The 24060-nt window shown below is 34.3% G+C and overlaps 1 protein-coding gene across 1 annotated transcript; it reads left to right on the top strand.

The window, feature by feature from the left end:
- The first annotated feature begins 1933 nt into the window (after positions 1 to 1933).
- LOC135194514 (uncharacterized) lies at positions 1934 to 21821 on the top strand. Its single transcript, XM_064220058.1, has 6 exons — positions 1934 to 1991; positions 9469 to 9542; positions 9831 to 11211; positions 15976 to 16428; positions 16798 to 17098; positions 21755 to 21821. Exons 1-6 carry the CDS (start codon positions 1955 to 1957, stop codon positions 21819 to 21821), a joined length of 2313 nt encoding a protein of 770 aa, XP_064076128.1. The 5' UTR covers positions 1934 to 1954.
- The last annotated feature ends 2239 nt before the right edge of the window (positions 21822 to 24060 follow it).

Below are 24060 nucleotides of genomic sequence, written 5' to 3'. Positions count from 1 at the left end.
GTTTGAGTTTTGAGTTTGATTATATTTATTTAAATACTACCGACCCTCATTAGCTTCGCACGGGTGCAATACATAACATACATACATAAACAGCCTGTAAATTTCCCACTACTGGGCTAAGGCCTCCTCTCCCTTTGAGGAGAAGTTATGGAGCATATTCCACCGCTGCTCCAATGCGGGTTGGTGGAATACACATGTGGCAGAATTTCGTTGAAATTAGACACATGCAGGTTTCCTCACGATGTTTTCCTTCACCGCCGAGCACGAGATGAATTATAAACACAAATTAAGCACATGAATATTCAGTGATGCTTGCCTGGGTTGAACCTGAAATCATCGGTTAAGATGCACGCGTTCTAACTACTGGGCCATCTCGGCTGCAATGCTGATACTAAATATACTACAGAATTTCTCTAAAATGATCAGCGTTTCTCTACTATATTGTGCATATATTATACATATAAACCTTCCTCGTGAATCAATCTATCTATTAAAAGAAACCGCATCAAGATCCGTTGTGTAATTTCAAAGATCTAAGCACACACAGGGACTGACAGCGGTAAGCGACTTTGTTTTATAGTATGTAAAGATACATTTCGCACCGACTTGGCAGGGGTTTGATTCCAATGTTGGTAGGGCTTTGGAGTGATGGTGGAATGTTTTTGGAATGAAGTTCTTTGACGCTTGCAGTAGAACTGGCAGAAATCACGCAATATTTCTTTTTCTGTTCTTATTTAATACTAGCATGTTAAAGCTCCAAAAGGTTGTTTAAAGATACATTATTAGTACACAAAACCGTTTAAAGAGCATACATTTTAAATTTCAAGTCTCTTGCTTCATAAACATAGACATTTCAGACGGAATTCTAACCCCCGTTTTGCCTCTTAGGGATGGAGTTTCGTAATATCCGTTTATCATGCGGATGTCTACACTATAAGGAACCTAACTGCTAAAATTCCACTTTTTAGGTGTTATTCTGAGATTTCGTGATTAATCAGGGAGTGGTATTTTGCTTCTATATATATATATGTTATAATTAAAATAATATATTAAATTCTATGGTTGACGTGGCGTACGTAAAAACGTAGTTTAATAATAATTAAAAATGGCTACGATTTTCTATTAAACATTTTAAAAACATAATCTCAGCCACGATTCGTTACGTTCGAGTTTTTCAAAACATAACTTCGGAGAGTTCATTAGCTAAATTGTAAATAATATTTTTTTTTTCAATTTTTTTTTTTAAAATTATTTACGCGGTCTTTTTTTCGCGATAACACTCCGGTTCCGATTTGCAATATGATCAGATTTGTAATCTGTTCATTTTTAAAGAATATTGGTAAGTCAATTTTTTTTTTTTTTTTTGGAACTAAGCTGACCATGACAAAAGAATATACGGCTTTCCCGGACAGACCGACATATGTTAAACATCGTTATTGATATTTAATAAATATGGAATAAATAAATAAAAACATACTTTCCATTTTAAGATATATGTTTATGTATATGGCTTTGTGCAAGCCCGTCTGGGTAGGTACCACCCAATCATCAGATATTCTACCGCCAAACAGCAGTACTCAGTATTGCTGTGTTCCGGTTTGAAGGGTGAGTGAGCCAGTGTAACTACAGGCACAAGAGACATAACATCTTAGTTCCCAAGGTTGGTGGCGCATTGGTGATGTAAGGATTGGTTAATATTTCTCACTTACCATCAGGTGGCCCATTTGCTCGTCCGCCTACCGATATCATAAAAAAAAGCTTCCCAAGAATGGATAATATTCCTTACAGCGCCATTGTCTATGGGCGGTCGTGACCACTTACATTCAGGCTGCCCATATGCTCGTCCGTCAACCAATGCCATAAAATATAAAAAAAAAAATCTATTGGTTACCTAGTTATATATCTTTTCAGGGACCGATCTAAATATGTCAGCATAAATATATCCCCAAGCGATATGAAAAAAACAATAAGGAACTACTGGATTACAAAATGTGAGTATCATTTTTAAGTGCACCGTCATTTATTTATTTATTTATTGGAAATAGTTACACCATGGACTTATCATTAACAAATTCACTTAGCAGTAGATACAGGGTATTAAATCTAGGTGAATAAATCATTACAGGTGTAAACGGTCATGAATCAGGACTGCACGAAATTACAGATCAGCTTTTAAATACTGCCAACGTTTAGTATATATTTAACTGGCGACCCGCCCCGCTTCGCACGTGTGCAATTCTGATACTAAATATACAACAGAATGTCTTTAGAAAAAGCAACGTTCATTCGGCTCCGATCGCGTTAGGTGGGGCGTGGGGGTGGCTGTCGTGGGTTTTAGGTGGGCTAGGTATAAAAAAGTAGCCTATATCCTTTTTTGGGTATCAAGCTTGCTTTGTTTTATATATATTTTTTAAGTTCTGTTCAGAGGCTTAGTCGTGAAAGCGTTACAGGCATACAGACAGACAGACAGACATAGTTATATAGATATAGAATAGACTACAAGTTTCTTAACATCTTAGTTCCCAAGTTTGGTGACACATTGGTTAAATGAGAAATTATTATATTATATACTAGATAAGAGCCGAGATGGCCCAGTGGTTAGAACGCGTGCATCTTAACCGATGATTTCGGGTTCAAACCCAGGCAGGCACCACTGGATTTTCATGTGCTTAATTTGTGTTTATAATTCATCTCGTGCTCGGCGGTGAAGGAAAACATCGTGAGGAAACCTGCATGTGTCTAATTTCAACGAAATTCTGCCACATGTGTATTCCACCAACCCGCATTGGAGCAGCGTGGTGGAATATGCTCCATACCTTCTCCTCAACGGGAGAGGAGGCCTTAGCCCAGCAGTGGGAAATTTACAGGCTGATTATATACTAGATAAAAACTCGGCTTCGCTCGAGTTAAATAAATTAAACTAAACAAATACGGTTTAAATTATACTTTTCGTATAACTTTTACATAAACGGTTTTATTATCAAACATCTATGTTTTATATTGAGGTGGTGAAATCTAACAATAATCATTCATTACACAGCTTTCCGAACGCACCCGTAAACGTCGAACATGGCCGCCCGTTGAACTGTCATGTGATTGAATTTCATGGATTTGATATCGAAATATCTCGATCATACGAATCTTGCGGATATACCACGCGGAAATTGGTAATTCGACGTACACGACAAAACATAAATTCGCTCTTTGAATGTCTCAAAAAAAATCAAAAAAATATTGAAATAATATATTTTTCCGTCTCGCATTTTTAAATTTGGACGGATAGTTACTATTTTAATATTGATAAATAACAAGCGTTTAATCGTTTTTACAAATAAGAAGAAAAAAATCGATTTTAATTGATGCTTTTTTTAAAATAAATTTTTGAATTTGCATTTTTGACTTACTTTGAAAAAATCTAAAAAACGTGATAACTCAAAAATGTTTCACTTTTGCATAATGCACATGGGGGTTAAAATTATCGCAAATAGTCACCCCTATCACCTCCTAGCGGGAATACGTCGAATTACCAATAACCCTGTACGTTGTCGACTGAAAATCATTATTTTTTAACGATCTATAATTGTGGATAGGTTTCGTTCGGGTCTATCGTAGACCTGCATTATTAATATAGATATATCTTACAGACCCATGTCTATGGCGACCATTTATAACCACGGAGCTCATTCGCCCGTTCACCTACATATATAACATAAAAGAAATAATACACAACAGCAAAAGCTTTTCAAATTTAAGTTAAACTAACTGTCACTTGAAAAAAAATCTCAAAGCTCTCCCCATTATAATTGCAAATGTCTGCTTTTAAGTCGGCCATTTTGTTGACTTATGCTTCAGAGTTCTGACAACACTGAGCGACTCTCAAATCTATATATAGAAAAATTATAATTTATCCGCCTTTGAGACTTTTATGTGTTCTAGATATCGGTCGCTTCGTACGTATGGAATAAATAGATTATTTTCGTCACCACCACCACAACCACTCCGGCCATTGTTGAAAGCGGTATAAAAATCTGTTCGATAGTTTTTGACTTCATCGCGTTCAGATAATTAAACAGACAGCGTTAGGACTTTGTTGTAATTATATAGAAAAGTATTAGTAAATGGCCCAATACTGGACTGAAGTCTCCCCCCCCCCCCCTTTTGGGGGAGCACTTGAAGAAAGTCTCAAAGATTTTCTCACGATAATAATATTTTTTTATTATTAGTTTTATTTTATATACCTTATAAGTCTGAGGTTAAAATATAATCAATATTGACAAAAATCTCCTATTTACGTCAAATGCGTGACCGCCATCTTATATTTCTAATTTTGCGCGGGAAAACATCTCGTATTCATTTTTAAAGCTATACGAGTGACGAGTGACATTCGGAAATCGATAACATTCATTTTTCTGAAATCGGATACAATAGCAAAATATGAGTTTATTAGATACTAGCTGGGCATTATTTAATATGGGCATATTTTATATATTACATTATACATACATATACATTTATATATTACAAACATACACTCCAATTTTATTATTTGTATAGATAACTCGGCGAGTTAAGTCCCCTTCCATCCGAGTAATCTTTCTCGTGTTCTTCGTCGTCATCAGACATCAGCAAACAATTTAGTAAAGAGCAATCAAGATTCCTCTTTAATTCTCAGCACATCTACGGCTGGAGCTCTTCAAAATGAGACCATAGCCGATTTTTTATGTGCAGCTATCGTCCCATAATCACTGGGACAAAAATCGGCTTACGCTATAAATATATAACATTACAACAACGCTTAAAGCTTCTCCAACCAGCGCCATATAATAAGGACCAACAGACTACCCAACAGTAAAATAAACTAGATAACTAATTTTGTTTGTTTCGAGAACATACACTGAAAAATTAGGAGAATTGTTAGCTTGCTTTTTTTAAGGGCAAAAATGTCCTCTATTTGAAAAACAAATGCCAATCCTGAAACGAAAGGTAAACACAAATCTCTGTGTTCCATCCACTAGGTGACAAATAAAAACAAACATATCGCATGCAGTACAAACTCAGCCAAATCACAAATTCTATAATTGAATTATACTACAAAGTCCATTTGCTGTGAGCGAAAATAATTGTTTCAAATTAATTTATTTCCAAACGACTATTCGCCCAGAGCTGTAGGTTGTAGGTTTTGGGTGTAAAAATGTCTGGCCTTTGTTCATCCTTGAGGTTCAAGCTTGTTTTAAAACCAAATTCATTAAATTCGGTTTGTTTAGGGGCAATGAAAGCCTAACAGACAGGCAGAGCGACTTTCGCATTTATAATATCTGTATAGATAATCCTATTTTGTTACTTTAAAACGATTTGACTACATCATCTTAAACTAAACGCAACTACTTATTAAGAAAGTAAATATTATAGGAAGAAGTCAATATTAGCGTCCGTTCATATGTTCGCTAAGTTATTCTTGGTTAGCTTAAGATAGTCGTCGAAAACGACAATGGTTACATATCTATCTTTTATCGATAGATCCCAGTGACCATGGAAAATAATATCCATTGCTAAGGCTTTTGTAAGTAAGAACGTAACCTGGATCCGCATCCGTGGTGATGCTGTAGGATTGTATCAATATAACGTGATACGTTACATTGCCTATCAGGATATCCTGTAGAAAGGTCGAGAGGACGTTGGATACATTTTCCAGTCCAAGATGACGATGTCATGAAACAAGACTAAAGCCTTTTACGCCGATTCCTAACGAAAAATCGTTGACACGACAGCATGTAGATAGAAGTCTCGAATTTTGCAGCTCAGGGCTGCCTCTACGCGTCCCATATGGAATAAATGTCTAAGTATGCTCATCTCATCCATGACCAAAAAGCTAGATCAACATAACACTAAATTCAAAGATAACAACACAAATAGCATTATAGTCTCTCGGAAAATAGGTTGGCACCATCTCACACCGCACGCGCTCATTGGTCAAATCAAATAACTCGGGATTCCCCGGTTTTCTGTAACACAATTCCGTACCTTTTCACGAAATCACAGATCGTGTGAAGGCAAGAGAAAATGTGACACCAAAAAGGAAGAAATATAACAGTTATACAATAACAATTATAATATTTATGTACCAGGATATCATAGGCAGTGAGATCTATTATAAAATTAATGACATCAATTTGAATAAATAGCCGGTTTTGTAACAAAATGGCATGATTTAGTAAGCGGTACACTCAAAGTCAAAGTCAAACATTTATTCAATATAGAAGCGTTCCCGTTGCTTACTGATAATCAAAAAATTCCACTGGTTTGGAAATGAACACCTCGGACCTGAGAAAACCCTGCGAAACAAGCTCAGCGGGATTACCCTATACCAACGAGACAGTTAATTTAAAAATAGATCCATAGATAAATATATAGAATGACAATTACGGGATTTACGTACCAGGTGATCATAAACGGTAAGGTTTAAGGGAACCCCGATGACAAATCTTAATTGTGAAGCGAATGTCACGCTTAGAAATAGTCTATAAGCCAGCTTAGACCGAGGCTGTTAAAATTTATGTAACATAACAATATCGCATCAACGCCAGAACTGCTGAGCCTAGGAAGCTGAAATATTGAATATAAGTTTATTTTATGACGTATGATATGTTGATGTCATAGGACCGATTTTGGGCACTGTGCCTAAACTCATGGGAGTCCAACTAACTACGTACGAAAGTGATCTCATTATCTGATGGGACCGGAAAGCTCAGGCTCAGAACAGCTTCAGAACCAACAGCTTTACATGTTTTCCAAGATATGGGAATCAGGTTGGTTGCTTAGTCGACCCGACTTTATTGAACCAAAATTGTCAAAATTGATTTGTCTGTGTTGATGTGAATATGTTTATTACAATATCAAAATATATGGTTAGGATCTCTATAAGGACAAGTACTTGTGTTCGGATGGCACGCTCTTCCATTTCAAAGAAAAAAAAATGCATGTACAATCTTTTGAAACAATAGCAATAAGTTAGACCAAACCTCAGAGTAATACGCCTGTGTGTGTGAGTGTGTTTATGTTTGTGTGTCAGAAACTCGTAATAAACTTTCTATTTCGTTGTAGTTTAAGTCTAGTAAGTCACCTGTCAATATTTTTTTACCGTTATTGTAATTTCACGGGTAGAAATTTACTTTTTGTTTCCAAATTGCTTCTGCCTTTGAGTCAAGAATTTTGAAAATTTCAACATTGACGTCGGAAAATTTTGTATAAATGTACAAAGTCGAGACCAGGAGCTAGTTTTAAAATAAAACAGTAGGAGTAGTTTTTGAAAAGTATTTAATGATGGACACGGCCTCGTTACAGTATTGTGTATGGATGTTTTAATTTCTTTAAAGCTCAGCATTTATTTTATTATTTTCTTGTTATTTCGTATCTTAATGGCGTTCTGGAAATGACGTTAAACGGGGAATTATAGTTATGTGATTTCAAATGGCTTTTAAATGATCTCAAACGGAATTGCGGTAAAGATTTTAAAAATAAAACCTTCTATTTTTAAAACATTTAAAAAAATAAATTTAGTTTATGGATAAGAGGAATGATTTTTTGTATTTTTATATTTTCCTTTAATACAAAAATCCGAGGTCAGATTTTAAATATGAACTTAGTATTGTTGTAAAACGTTTACAGTAAAAGTACATCGTTCCAAAATTATTATTTATACTAAGAAGTAGACACTATGACATATTTTTTTGTTTTTTTTTTTTTAACTGGACGAATGGGAATCACTTATGTGCCACGCGGATGACACGCGTATGCTACCTTCGCTAAAATACGGTACCAATTTGCACCAAACTAGAATAGGACTTCCGAAATACGTTTGCAAAAAAATCTTATGTCAGATTTAAAACTCATTGAATATTACTTGTAGTCGAATAATGGCGACCGAAAGTGCGATTTAAATTAGAATTGTTTATGTTCAATAACATGGTCGCTCTTAATTTTCTTACAGTAAAAACTTATGTGGATTCCAATTTCGTTTACGATTTCTTAAAAAACATTCTAGGACCGATAACACTATATTGAGTCAGAGTTAACAGAATCGGTTTTGTGTCGATTTTATACAATCAAATTTGTAAATCTAAGTTTTTAACAAATCACAACAAACAAAATGACCGTCAATCGAATTACGCGAGTCAAAATAGAAACTACAAACGACATATTTAAATATGAATAACGTCAGAACACTATCGTGACATTTGACATTTCGTTGACGTTCATTTAGCGTTTTGACATATGACAAGCACCTTATGTATATTGCATCCTTGTCGCACTTAAACAAAACAGTTACTCATCCTGCTCTTATAGTGATACTACGATCTATTTGACATATTTCCGCGTGTATAGGTTATGATGGTTTTTCTTAATTTTCGCGGAAACGATGCAGTTTTGCACGACGCGAATGGTACTGTTGTAATCAGGGACCAAACCTCTATCGAACACAACACTGAACTACTACTAAACCCAACACTCGATTTCTCTTATTTTGTATATTATTCTACCATGCATTTGAGGTTTGTTTTCTTGTTCTTCTTTTAAAAAGTTTACGTGTAACGTATTATATCGTATTTTTTAGTAATAATTTCGTGCAAGTCTAGACGAAATCTATTCACAATTATAGATCGTTAAAAAAATTAATGGTTTCTAGTCGATTATTATCAAGATATTTCGATTAGAATCTATAACATTCAACGACATGACAGTTCAACGGGCGGCCATGTTTGACGTTTACTGGGTGATATTATATACGTTTGATGATCACAATGTTTATGAAAAAGTTAAATATTATGCGTTATGTATGTTTGTAGGTGCTGTTTTATATCAAGAATTAACTTAACATAATATATTGTAAGAAATATTACCCATATTTTAAACTGCTAACGCCCTACCGACCTTGGGAACTAGGATACATTTGTTTAGCCTGTTACACGAGTTTACTAGTGACCCATAGACACAACTACCTCCACTAATACAATACTACCTATTGCTGTTCAGCGTTACAATATCTGATGGCAATGTATACGGTTCTACAACAGAATCCCAGAAAGCGTTCAAAATGCTTCTGTTGCCATATTAAAAAAAAAATGTTAAGGAACGTTTGTGTGCGAAAGGTTACTATACAATTAGTGAGTTTATGATTGATAGCACACCTTGGGAATGAAACGATCGCCTCCTGGCTGTTTCTATTCATATTCAATATATGTACTTAACTTGATTGACAAAAAAAAAAAAGACCCGCTGAGTTTCTTTCGCCGGTTCTTCTCAGGTCAGGGTGTATCCTTTTCCGAACCTGTGGTAGTGTTTAATTTGACTATCAATAAGTAAGTGTAATGCTTCTATATTGAATAAAGGAGTTCGAGTTTGAGTTTACACAAAGTTCTACCATGAAGCGAAACATATCTATCTCTAAATAATTGTATCTTATCTTTTCAGGTATTCTGAAATATATCGTCTTCAATGTAATTGCCTTAAGTTCAGCTTCATCGAATCGTCCACTTAAGTTTACGGTATTTACATTTTCATCCATATTTATCTCTCGTCGTGATTTAAAACAACTTTGTCAAATTATGTTTCCAAGTATCTTAATATTCAAAGTAAAACCATATAATTATTTGTCCTAAAATTTTCACCAATTATGGAAAGATAGGGAGACGATTTTGGAGGAAGAATTACTTTTCAATGAATTCGAAACAGAGCCGATAGTTACTCCCTTAGGTTTCTCAGTCGTATCACGTTATGATCTTAGGTAATAAGCCCTTGATAATGCATTTAAGCATAATTTTGTATGTTTTCAGTCAGATCAGAGTCTCCCGTTGTCTAATAATTATGATACAGTTATATCTGAACATGAAAACGAACCTACTTATAAAACATCCGTTGCTTTCAATTATAAAAATAGAAAAGACACAGATATTGATAATGACAAGCGTTTTGCGTACAATACTGACAACTTTGATGATGATACAAATATATTGGCAAAAAACGAAACGAATATCGTTAATAACGATCAAGCTGAAAGCGAAACGGTATTCAATGAACACATAGACAAGACCAATGAGCAGGAAATAACGAATAGTAACGTAACTACGATCTACTTAGCTGGATACGATGACGAGATTATTAAATTAAAACTAGACATCGAAGAAAAAGGCGAAGGTACTGAACTTCTTATATGTTTTTACCTATGCAAAGACTTACACTACAATGATTTAGGTTGCGTCTACACTGATATTAAAAATCTACAGGATGTTTCATGGAAATACTCACATATATTTTGCGTAGATAGTCAATTTTTAAAACCTACATGGTGTTTGGATGACGTGTATGCTACATACAATTTTCCTAAGCGCAAAGAAACTACAGATGGTAACGATCGTCCACTACAAAATATTGAATATACAGTCAATGGAATGTGCAAGAATAAAATTATAAAACCAAAAAAGAGTAATATAAACTATATCAATAATATATTTCCACTTAAACATAGTAAATATTTTCCAAACACTATTCGCCCAATTGAAAATGACTTACAAGATACTGACATAAATATTGACATTAATCAAAAATTAAAAGAACTAGGTATCACCAGAAAAAATGTCAACACGAGATATCTAAATCCTAACTATTATAACACGCAAGATTATATTGATCCCAATAGTGGTATAGTAGAAAATCCTTTAAGAAAAGAAAATAAACGAACCAATTCATCTATTTATCCTACAACATTTAAAAATATGATCAGTTATAACCATATAAATGATAAAGTTGATGACGGCAATGACCTTAACTACGCTGCTATAATACATAGTACGGAACCTGATATAATACCAAATATTAACAACGATGAAAATAATGATAACGAGCTTGAAAACTTTAGAAAAACTGAAACAACTGACGTCTTAGAAGATTCAATACCAAGTTTCCCTGAAACAGTTAACGGTACATATACTAACGAAGCTAATGTTTTACAATGTGGAAATTATTCGTTATTAACGAATAAAATAGCTACTAATGCAAACGATTCAAATTATGCAGACTATGGACGGTCTGACAGCAAAGTTTTTGATGAAAACTTAACGAATTTCACAGCGTGTGAAACTGATAAACTTGGACCTCTAAGTATAGAAATTATAGTGGAAGATAATCCTTTATATCGTAATTTTTTACCGGATATAGGTACACAGCAACCTAACCTAGATAAAATTCCTTTAACAGCAATATATAATAACATTGAACCGCCACCATTGTATAACAATAAACTTAAAAATATTTTAGTACCCTCGAATTTGAATGAAGCTAAAGATATTTTTGGACAACCTGAATATTCAGTAGAAAGATACCTACAGCAACCATCAGATTCTATAAAAATAAATTCAATTAAATTACCAAATAATGTACAAAATAAACAGCCTAACAAACTTTCTAGTAATTTACCTAATATGTATAATTATGCACCTTGGCCTACCAGTCCTTATAATGCGTGTGTCGTACAGCACGAATACCCAGTTTCATGTGTCAAAAATAATATACTATTAGGTCGTTTACCATCAACGTCTTTTAAATTCAATCAAAGAGCAGAAGATTCATTTCGAAGTATAATAAACGAGAAAATTGCACTGGAAAACAATCTTGGCATCAAGCAACATCGCTACGATGTGAAGCCATCAGCTGAAGAATCGCGAGTTTCAAGCTATCAAAATTCAGATTTAAAAGACAATTCATATGAAAATGTTGATCTGATATCTGCACGAAGAAATCCAACAACTGTAGACCATCTATATCCTGCAACTGGTATTATTGATCAATCTTATAATGATATAAGTCCTCTTTATGGGCATTATAAATGTTCAAAACCTCAAGACACACAAAGATACTTTAAAAATAATGTTTATTTAGATGCACAGAACACGCATATGAATGACTTGACAAAATGTAACTCCTATTCAAAAATTCATCCAACAAATAGCAATATTCTAAATGAATCCTATCAAACATTTTGTAAGAAAATTATTGATACTAAAGACATAGATTCTTCAACTTTAACGAACGTTTTTCCCACAGTTTCAAATTTACAAAATAAATCATTAGTTACATCTACTTATTCGAAATTTAAACCCAAACATTTACGCTGTCCTTATTCGTTTGCCTATGGACAAGGTGATGTACCTTATCTCCTAAAAACAAAAAAAAATCTTAGTAAATTGACAGATATATATTCTGCAGTTGATTTTATTCCATCGTTTTTATATCCGTTTAAATATATTTCAACCGATAAAACGTTACGTGAACTACAAAATCGACAAAATTCGAATATATTTCAACCTCGAAAAATTGATTCAATAAATCCAATTTTGTATGCAACCTCAAAAAAAGTTAATTTTCTATCTGAACTGTCTTATGACTTGCCACTAGAATCAGCTTACGATAGATCGAATAAAAAAAATCCTTACTTTCCCAACGCAATAACTTCTGTTACTTCTTCGTTAAATTTAAAATCTTCACAGAAAACATCTGTAATGTACCCAAACCAGAATGACAACATTTTTCCAATGAATGTTTTACCATCATTTGGTTCACCTTTTGTAAGTTTATATTCACCAACAAAGTCTCTACCTATCGCTTCTTTATATACGAAATCTTTATATAATTTCATGGACGTATATGGTATTGGACTAACTAAGTTTTTAGAAGGTAAAATATATCCATATTATTTTATTGGACCAATTATTATGTATCCTAATAATTATAAAACTAGTCTGCCAGCATCAATTCATAATAAAACTCGTTTGGTAGCGCCAATGCCATCTTTACCTAGTTCTTTTACGGATGATTTTAATTCAAATGGTATCCCAGCCCCTATTTTATCTTCGCCTACTTCGACGATTAAAGATTATAGTTCTAAGGTTTTTACATTACCTGTGGCACCGTTACTTAATGCAAATAAAGGACTGGGTGAGAATAATCTTCCAATTCCAATTTCATCAATGCCAATTCAATCTATCCCTATTTTATCGCCTTTAGATCGTGGACCAATGCCTATTCCAGTCCCTATTCAATCATTGCCTACTTTTTTGAATAAAGATCAAATACTAAAAGCTTATCCACTTCTTAGTTCATATCCACAAACTTTATTAAACCAAGATGTAAACTCGAACCGACTTCCTGATTTTCTTTCATTTTCACCTACTACTCCGTATACAGATTTAAGTTCAAAAGCTTTTGCATTACCTATTTCGGCAAAAAAAGAACTAAATGCAGATAGTCTTCGAATACCTACTTCACCTGTACCAATTTCATCTTGGTCTATTTCATTAACATCAAATCATGTACCAAAACTAATTCCGGAGCCAATTAAAACTTCGACAATTTTATCGAAGCCAAATGTAAGTTCAAAAGATTTTTCGCCTACTTTTTCCACTTTACCTGCTTCATCAAATGAAGATTTAACTTCACCACTAGCCACATCATCTTTACCTATTTCTATCACGCAACCTAGAACAAAAACTTTTCTAACACCTCCCAATTTTTTGCCTGTTTTAGTGAAGCCAGACAATCATTTAAAAGAATTTCCGACTGCTGCTTCATCTTTGCCTATTACACCGAATAAAGATTTTAGTTTAAAAGGATTCCCCGCTTCTGTTTCATTTTTTCCTTATTCATCAAACAAAGCTTCAAATTCGAAAGGTTCTGTAATTCCTATGTCATCTTTACCTGTTACGGCAAATAATGAAGAAGGTAGAATAAATCTTACAACTCCTATTCCATCAACATCAGAACGTAAACCAGAAACTATTACAATGCCTAAATCCTTACTTACTTCATCGAATCTAGATCATAGGTTAAAAGATTTTTATCCTTCTATCTTGACATGGCCTATTTTATCGACTTCAGATCGTAAACCAAAAACAATGCCAGTGCCAATTCAGTCTTTACCTATTTCATCGAATCTTGGCTTATGTTTAAAAGACTTACGAACTCCTATTTATTCGCCCCTGGAGACTGAAATAAAAACTCCTGCCTCCCCAGTTCTACCTTTACCTTCATCGAGTGTAGTTGAACCAATAATCCCTGTACGGCCTTTCTCATCTTTGCCCATTTCATCGACTTCAGAAATGAGATCAAAAAGTTTCCTTCCTAATATTCCATGTTTGCCAATTTCGTCAAATATAGGACTTCAACCAAAAATTATTACACATCCTATACCATATTCACCAATAACATCCAATATAGAACATGATCAAAACATTTTACCATCTACTTATGCCTCTTTACCAATTTCATCCACCTTAGGAATTAAACCAAAATATATTTCAGGACATATCCAATCTTTGCCTATTTCAACGAATATAGATACTAGTCCAAAAACATTAACAACTCCTATTTATTCTTTGCCAACTTCATCTAATAAAGATATTAATTTAAAAGGTTTTTCCCCTACTAATCTTGGCCTATCCTGGCCTTTTACATCGACTTCAGAAATAAAACCTAATGTGATTCCAACACCTATCCAAAGTTTGCCTATTGCATCGGATTATCTTATTTCAAACAAAATTCCATCTTCTATTTCATCGTCTTCAGAACTTAAGCCAGGAACTCCAAAGCCTTATCAATTTGTGCCTGTTCCATCAAATATTAATCGTTGCTTAAATGGTTTTCCCATTCCTTTTACATCGTTACCTATTTCACTGACTCGGGAATTCGTAACGAAAAACCTGTCCCTCCCTGTTTTACCTTTACCTTCATCAAATATAGGTGATGGACCAAAAAATTTTGTAACTCCTTTTTCATATTCGACTATTCCATCGACTTCAAAAATTGCGTCAAAAAGTTTTCCTTCTTCGGTTCCATATTTAACGTCAGATCCAGAACTTCAACCAAAAATCATTACGCCTTGTATGCCGTCTTTACCAGTTTCACCTAATACAGAACTTGGTCATAACAATTTACCTTCTCCTTGTTTATCGTTACCAAATCCATCGACTATAGGACTTAACCCAAAACATATACCGTTTGTACAATATTGGCCCATTTCATCGAATTTAGATGTTAATCCAAAAAGTTTTACACTTTCTTTACCAAAGATGCGAACTTCATCGAATGTAAATCTAAATTCAAAAGATTCCCTACCTCCTTTGTCAAATTTGCCCCATTCACCGGATAAAGATCTTAAGGTAAATAATTTTGCACCGACTAATTTATCTTGGATATTCCCATCGAATTTAGATGTTAAACCGAAAACTAATCAATTTGTGCCTATTCTACCATATTATAAAAGTTGGCAAGGTGTTCCATCTCGTATTTCAGCTTTACCTTCTTTATCCACTTTAGAAAATAAACCAAAAATATTTCCAGCACCTACAGAATCGATGCCTATTTCAGCGAATACTGATTCTCCATGTCTCGTTTCATCTTGGCCAAAATATATTTCACCCGATTTAAATTTACCTATACTCAAAAGTTCTGAGATTGGTTTAAAAACACCTCTTAATAAATCAAATGCAAGATTCGACACAATATTAATAGAACCTCATCAAACCTATAAAAATCAACCAACATTCGCTGAAAACAGGGATTTAAGGTATCCACAAGAAATTTCAAAGAAATTGCCAAACGTTTTTTATTTACAGCCTACACCTAGTGCCACTTTTCCTACACCTAAATCACCTTTTACAAAACCAATTACTTATCCAATCATTTCTCATAATCCATTTCATCAACGGCCTTTCATACCCAACTATTTTCCTTGTAAAGCAATAAATGACACACATTCAAAGCCATCGCTTAAGTCACCAGTTCCTTATTCATTGATTTCAAATGTTTCACCATCCGAAACTATTATGATTCCTAATTCTAATTCATATCCACAAGCAGATCAGTATTATTCTAATTTAGAATTAATGCCTAAGCCACTAGTTACAGTTTTGAACAACACTGTTTCAGATTCATTTATTGCAAATAGTTTACAATCTCAATACCCATGTAAAGCTGAGCCCAAATCTACGGTAACAGTTCAACCACAAACTCCATCGACAACATATTCGTATTTGCCATTTGAATCAAACCAAGAACTTGAAATTATACCACTAAGCAACAATACAGCTCAACCTTATCTTGATACTTACAGTCTAAGTTCTACACCTCATTATCACAAATCCACTCCACAATTAGACTCAAATGTGTTGCGAGAATTAGAAGAAATTAAATTAAAATCTATTCCCATACCCGAAAGTTTAAATTTAAGAAAACCCTTTCATTACCCAATATTTAAATCAACAATCAAAACACCACCTGTTCTAATACCACAATCAGACACGGAAGAAAATGAATCAAATATAACTCTTAAACTTCAAAATGAAATACAAGAACATTTAGTACCAAGTCTCTCAGATGCTAGTGAATATCCATTTAATACAGATAGGCCAATATTTGCTTCAAAGTTTGAGCCAATATATTCCAAATCCAGATTGCCGTCAACATCTCAAACCTTATTAACAATACCGTCCGATTACAAAGAAAAATTAATAAAAGTTTCACCTTACAATTCTAAAGTCCCTATACAACCTTCGAATGAAGAAGTACTTATCCCTTATCTATCTTTACCCTGTCGAAAAACTCCAATAAATTTCGATGCAAAACATTCCGGCTCGGTAAAATATCCTCAATATAAACCTAGAGAAATCTGTAATCCTATTCAATGGAATTTACAACGTATTGCCGATACACAAGTTCCAAAATCTAATAACGAAATTTATGATATTACAGATTCAAAATTAACACCACCGTATGCTCTATTTGATAAAATATACAATGTAGATAAGCTAAACGATATTATAATACCGATTCGTGGAACAGTTATAGTGAAATACGAACCAAATGATTTAATTAAAACCAATATAAAAACTAATAATCCTGATATAGAACTAAAAGTGTGGACGTCTAAACTGAGACTATTGAAAGCGAGAATTGTTTTAGACGAGGTTGAATTGATGACGTTTAATTTTGTTCCAATCGTTAAGAATATTTCAAACTACAAACCAGAAATGATTCTAGACACGGTTAAGAGGTATGTTGAGAAACATTACGGTGAACCCATTGTTTTAACAGGAATGCCCAGTTTTTATAAACCGTACGCGTTCATCGATGATTTAACAAAGAAAACGGGGGACATAGTATATTTAATATGGCCGACAAATTGTCAATGTTTTAATAAAAACTGTTGTTAAAGTTATAAGCGTAGCGAATACTTTTAATATTGTATTAAAGGGAAACCAAAATCTATTCGTTTTCATTATTTAATGTTAACCTCAAAACAATTAAACATCGGATTTTTTATGGTATTATTGGCGGACGAGCGTATGGGCCACCTAATGGTAAGTGGTCACCATCGCCCATAGACAATGGCGCTGTAAGAAATATTTACCATTCCTTACTTCACCAATGTGCCACCAACCTTGGGAAAATAAGTCTGTCCCTTGTGCCTGTAGTTAGGCTGGCTCACTCACCCTTCAAACCTGAACACAACAATACTGAGTACTGTTGTTTGGCGGTAGAATATCTGATTTGAGTAAGTACTTACCTAGACGGGCTAGCACAAAGCCCACCACCAAAAAATATTATATTTATTTGTATAATTACAACAATACAATATGTACCAAGATGAAAGGAGTCCAGCTCATTTAGCTCATAGTGTTCACACTCCCTCGGAAAGCACGTTAAACCGTTGAACCTGCGCCAGAACCCTTTCTGGTCTTGTTTGACGTTGTAACGGAAAATGACAGTGAGAGAAGAGGATTGCGTTTGTGTTTATGAACACACAAATACATTAAAAGATATCCTCTATATAGTTTCCAATCGAAATCGCACAGACGAACATCAGTGTTAAATATAAGTTATCTCTAATGTATGTACATATTCTATTGAAATATCACGTGAAAACAAATTAATAATAATAATTAATTCCTCTTCAGAAACAGACCTTACATCATAAAAAAATGATATTGTACATGCTTATCATTGTCTAGAACGATTGAGGAGCTGGACTAAGTTAAGCGTAGACCACCTGTGTTACAGAGCACCAGGTCCCACTTCACGCGAAAACAAATGCTTTAAAACGTCATAATATACCAGAGGTGGATACTAATTTGTTTATGTAAAAATTTGTTAGAATTAAGTTATTTAATTAAGTTAAAACTTAGAATAAGATCGTCGTCATCTGCAGACATTTGATCTAGAAACAAGCATAGTATATTTATATGAAATCGTAGGAAAAAAGATAAACAAATATATTTAGGTATTTCATGCGATTCGCTAATAACTCAGCTATATTGTGCACTACTGAGTTTATGATTAATATATCTCTATTTATAATACAACATTGTTACACTTAACTACTTATATCCACTTTAAATTTACTATAAAAGTATCGTCGACGTTCAAAACGCCATTTTTCGCAAATCCATAGTGAATATCATAGACTAATCGAGCTCTCGACCAATGATGTCGCGTCAATTTGCTGTCAAATGTTGTTTATTTGGCTTTTCTCCTCTTATGGTTGGAATAGAGTGTAGTTTACTTGGTGTTAGGGGTTTGTCTGGAATACCACCCACTTATTTATTATTATTTTATTCTGGTTTAAACGTCGAAAGAGCCAGTGTACCACAAGGGATTATATCCCTATATTAAGTCCAAAGTTTGATTGCGAATTGGTGTAAGGAATTATATATATTTGTGTTGACCTCGAGTTACTCCAATTAAATAACATTTAAGCGTAATAATAGTTCAGGTTAAAGTGTTATGTCGTGTACAATTGTAAATCGTGGAATGAGTTCATAATATTAGAGCTACTCTGTAAGAAAAAATCATAACTCGACACATTCAAATATCCGTTATGTCAGAATGTGATATTGACTATAATAATCATAGCATTTAAATGATGCAAAGATCAAAATTGCATATCAGCGTAAGTCGCTTACAACATTTTACGAAATGTCTTACAGAATGGAGTAAAACAATAACAAAAAATTAATAAAACCATATAAAATGTGACTAAGAGAAAGAGGGAGGGAAAGGTCAGCTGGAGGGGGCGTGACGCTTCCTTACGTGACTATTTCTGCCAGTTAACTCTACTGTAAACCGCGCAAAAAAACTTCGTTGCCAGTACTGTTTGTTAATGGATATTTTCTTTTAAGATTTTCTGTAAATTCTTGTTAATTTATCTAATTAGTTTAATAAAATAGTTTAATAAACATATATTTTTGATTTTTTTTATTATTAAATCAACCCTAACATCGGTAATGTAGTCAATTAAAGTTTGAAAATATATTATTTTCGGAAAATAATATTATCTAAAAATAAGAGAAGTCGTCGGATCTCCGGCTTGAACGAAATTTCCTTCGCTGTATATAACGTATTAAACAACAGACAATGAAATAAAATAACAATGTTTGAGAATAATTCAACGACAAGAAATGAAATTGTTATTAACAATCCTGTGATACTTAAAACAATAACAAAAACTTTAAAAAAAAACCGTATACTAGAAAGAGAGAGGAAGAGAAAGAAAGAGAGGCAAAGATCCTTACGTCACGATTTCTGTCAGTTCACTCTACTGTAAGCCGCGTTCAAGAACTTCGCTCCAATTATTTGACCTATGTACAATTTTAGTTGAGTTTCTTGGTGGGAGGGCTTTGTCCAAGCCCGTCTGGATAGGTACCTCCCACTCATCAGATATTCTACCGCCAAACAGCAGTACTCAGTATTGTTGTGTTTCAGTTTCAAGAGTGAGCAAGGGTAACTACATGCACAAGAGACATAAACTCTTAGTTCCCAAGTTTGGTGGCGCGTTGGCGACATTTCTTACGGCGCCATCGTCTATGGGCGATGGTGACCACTTACCATCAGGTGGCTTATCGACTCGTCCGCCAAAATATATCATAAAAAAAAAACAATTACGTGAATGAATTTTCAAAAATAATATAATTGTCAAAAAAACGAACCCAAACGATCAAAACGGAGGCACCGAAGAGCGGAAAAAACGTCAAAAGCTTTATGAAATTAAATTAGAGTTTCTAACGTGGTATTTTTCTATTGTTGTACGACAAATTGGTCGGTTCGCGGAAACAGCAATTCCAACGGTAAATCGATTATCTTTCGAACTCGTCAGACTAAAACATTGTCAAATTCAAATTCAAATATATTTATTCAAAATAAACTATTATGCATTCTCATTGATAGTCAAAATCTACCACCGATTCGGAAAGAGCACGAAATTCTGCCACGTGTATATTCCACCAACCGGCATTGGAGCAGCGTGGTGGAATATGCACAAAATCCTTCTCAAAGGGAGAGGAGGCTTTAGCCCAGCAGTGGGAAATTTACAGGCTGTTAATGTATGTATGTAATGTAACTAACTAAATAACCCAATTAATAATTTTGCTTAAAACAAATGTCCTTTCAAACGAAAGCCGCAACATCTTATTAAATACAATTACGAGGGTATACTTAAAAACTTTGCTGTAACGTGATTGTAGAGCTGAGGGTGCAATTTGTAATTATTTCTATTGGACCTAGGCTTCGGAGCGTGTTACTTAATATGTATGTAAAAGAAATACGCGCTCCTTTTCGCGACTTATGATTAAGATCCTTCGAAGTAGGAATTTTCTTATAGCTTAAAAAAACCGGCCAAGTGCGAATCGGACTCGCCCATGAAGGGTAGCAGCAAGTAACAAGGTATATGTTTATGAAATTATTTTTATATATGAGTCGATTGAATGAGGGTAGATTGCGGTTTACGATTTATGACGTATTAAAAAAAAATCTTACTAGATCTCGTTCAAACCAATTTTCGGTGGAAGTTTGTATGGTAATGTACATCATATATTTTTTTTAATTTTATCATTCTCTTATTTTAGAAGTTACAGGGGGGACACTGTTTTTACCACTTTGGAACTGTCTCTCGCGCAAACTATTCAGTTTAGAAAAAAGTGATATCAGAAACCTCTACATCATTTTTGAAGACCTATCCATAGACACCCCACACGTATGGATTTGATGAAAAAATTTTGATTTTCAGTTCTAAGTATGGGGAGACCCCAAAATTTATTGTTTCTTTTTCTATTTTTGTGTGAAAATCTTAACGCGATTCACAGAATACATCTACTTACCAAGTTTCAACAGTATAGTTCTTATAGTTTTGGAAAAAAGTGGCTGTGACATACGGACGGACAGACAGACATGACGAATCTATAAGGGTTCCGTTTTATGCCATCCGGCTACGGAACCCTAAAAATGATATCACACAAATAGAAAACAAGGTATAACGGCGCAATGTATGTTTCAAATGTTTCAACTGCTGTATCTCGATACTAACACAAATAAAACCTACACAATACACTTGGTGGTGGGTCTTCGTGCAGGGTAGATACCACTTATTAGTAAAATAAAACAACTCACATCACATTAACTTCAATTATATAAATAAACAACTCGATACCGTACATTACTTAAAACTTTAACAGCAAATCCGTCCTTCGTCCTCAGTTTTTTTTATTTTATTTATTTATTTATTTGGGAAACAAACAATTATAATTACACTTAATAGAAAAAAAAACAAGTATAAGAAAAACATAAATCAATCAAGTTTCCACTTAAAATTAGTACAAATAAATGACAACTTACAATGTTTTTGTCCAGTTTAAAATCCCGCGCTTCTCCGTGCCAGGCAGTACCATCTCGGCTCGCCACGCCACGAGACGGAACTGGCGGGAGTGTCACAACGGTGTCGATAACCGAATCAATAATCATACTTCATACATGTTATTTAAATAAAAAAAAACGTATTTAAAAATCAAAGCAGTACTAAATATTATTATTTCGATTAAAATTATATAAGTATATTTAAAAAATCATGACCATTAGATATTCGACAACAATAAAGGAATACTTATTACTGTTGTGTTCCAGTAACAAAGTGTATCAGCCGGCACAAGAGACGTAACATCTTCCCAAGGTCGCAGCATTCCCATACACCACCATAAATACTCTTACCCGTTACCGTATATATACGTACATGTTTGTCGCAGATAACTACTGTCGTCCGAGATATTATTTATTCAGTCAATACGCACGTCTGGTGTTGTCCTAAGACCAAGAGACCAAGTTCAACAAAGGAACAAACACTGACAGATAAATAAATAAATAAATATCGGACAACATCACATACAGTACTCTGATCCCAATGTAAGCAGCTAAAGCACTTGTGTTATGGAATATCAGATGTAACGACGGCACCACACCTAGACCCAAGACAACATAGAAAACTAATGAACTTTTTCTACATCGACTCGTGGCTCATGAAAACCGGTGTACTCACTACTCGACCACGGAGGTCGTCAAACAGACAGATATACCATTAAATCCACATATTTCCATATTTGGCCTGTGTAACGAAATACGTGCCAGTCTTATCTTTTTTATAATTGTCGTATCTCCACTGACAACCTTTAACGTGAATCACGTTGTGTTGTCATTCTAATAAATGAGGTCGTATACCCGTGTAAAATCATTATCTTTAACTATATAGCCGAGATGGCCCAGTGGTTAGAACGCGTGCATCTTAACCGGTGATTTCGGGCTCAAACCCAGGCAAGCACCACTGAATTTCATGTGCTTAATTTGTGTTTATAATTCATCTCGTGCTCGGCGATGAAGGAAAACATCGTGAGGAAACCTGCATGCGTCTAATTTCAACGAAATTCTGCAACATGTGTATTCCACCAGCCAGCATTGGAGCAGCGTGGTGTAATATGCTCCAAACTTTGAGGAGTCAAAGGGAGAGGAGGCTTTAGCCCAGCAGTGGGAAATTTACAGGCTGGTAATGTAGTGTAATGTAAAAACTATATATTAGATTTAAGAAACGAGGCATTTATATCGCTTTCGTTTTCATCATCCCCAATGAGCTCCAATGGATGTCTCAAATCAAAGTACTGTCCCATCAAATAAATGGGCTAAATCATTACAAATTTTATCACTAACCATCTCTCTGTACTTAGTGATAATCACGAAATAAAACTAATTTCTAACTAGCTACTCGTCCTGACTCCACGCGGCTACAATAAGGGTCAATACAACTTCCATATTGAAGACAAAAACATTTTTGTTTTGCTTTTTCCGGAGTTTAAATTGTCGGCTTTTCTCTGCTATAATAAACACGTATTATATATGTAAACCTTCCTATTGAATCGCTCTATTCAGTGATGAAAACCGCATTAAAATCCGTTACGTCGTTCAAAAGATCTAAGCGTACAGACGGGAAGCGACTTTTTTATATTATGTTGAGATTTTACGTGTCGTTGGCAGAGTGCTTCTAACTAAATGTCTAAACTTAACAAATAACACACAAGTATCCTTATAATGTAACTAACTCAAGCCCCGAGTGATCGGAACAGTGGAAGCGACTAGAAACTGGGTCATAAATTCAGAATTAATCATTCGATCGCATCTCGACCATCGTAAATCTTCTGCTCTGACTGGTTTGATCTTCCAAATACGTCGATCTTGTAAGCGCTTTAGAGCGCAGCTAAAGCTGTTTTGGGGTTAAATCTTCATATTTTCAAATAAAGTACGTCTCTCTGTTTGAAAGCGATAAACTCAAAAATTACCTGTCAGATTTTGATACGGTTTTCATTGAGAGACGGAGTAGTTTATTAGGAACGTTTAGGCGTTTAATTTATTGAGGTTTTAGTTATATGATGACGATGGTTCAATTTGTCGAACAAAATAAAGACTGTGAACTTAACTGACCCGCAGTTATGTGTATGTAGGTATATCCACTATAAAAGTTTGTACATTTAGGAATAGTGCATAAATTGTAGCGTTGTTAATTGTCTATGGTATGGTTTTGACATGTGACGTCTTTCCCTTCTCGTGTGGGCCACGGCAAAGTGTTCATCGTGAGGGCGCCGCGTTTTAAAAGTTAGCTAGTGTAACGAACTATTATCCTTCTCCTATCCGACTAATAACATCACC

This window comes from Vanessa tameamea, chromosome 31, assembly GCF_037043105.1.
Source record: "Vanessa tameamea isolate UH-Manoa-2023 chromosome 31, ilVanTame1 primary haplotype, whole genome shotgun sequence".
Lineage (NCBI taxonomy): Eukaryota > Metazoa > Arthropoda > Insecta > Lepidoptera > Nymphalidae > Vanessa > Vanessa tameamea.
Note: the sequence above shows the minus strand (reverse complement) of the source record. Positions and strands in the feature narration are given on the sequence as shown.

What these genes read in the sequence shown, in the direction of transcription:
- LOC135194514 (XM_064220058.1), top strand. Translation starts at nt 1,955, where the DNA reads ATGAAAAAAACAATAAGGAACTACTGGATTACAAAAT. An exon ending in ATCGTCCACTTAAGTTTACG is followed by an intron (nt 9,543 to 9,830) that starts GTATTTACATTT and finishes GTATGTTTTCAG; the next exon opens with TCAGATCAGAGTCTCCCGTT. An exon ending in ATTCTAGACACGGTTAAGAG is followed by an intron (nt 17,099 to 21,754) that starts GTATGTTGAGAA and finishes TCTCCGTGCCAG; the next exon opens with GCAGTACCATCTCGGCTCGC.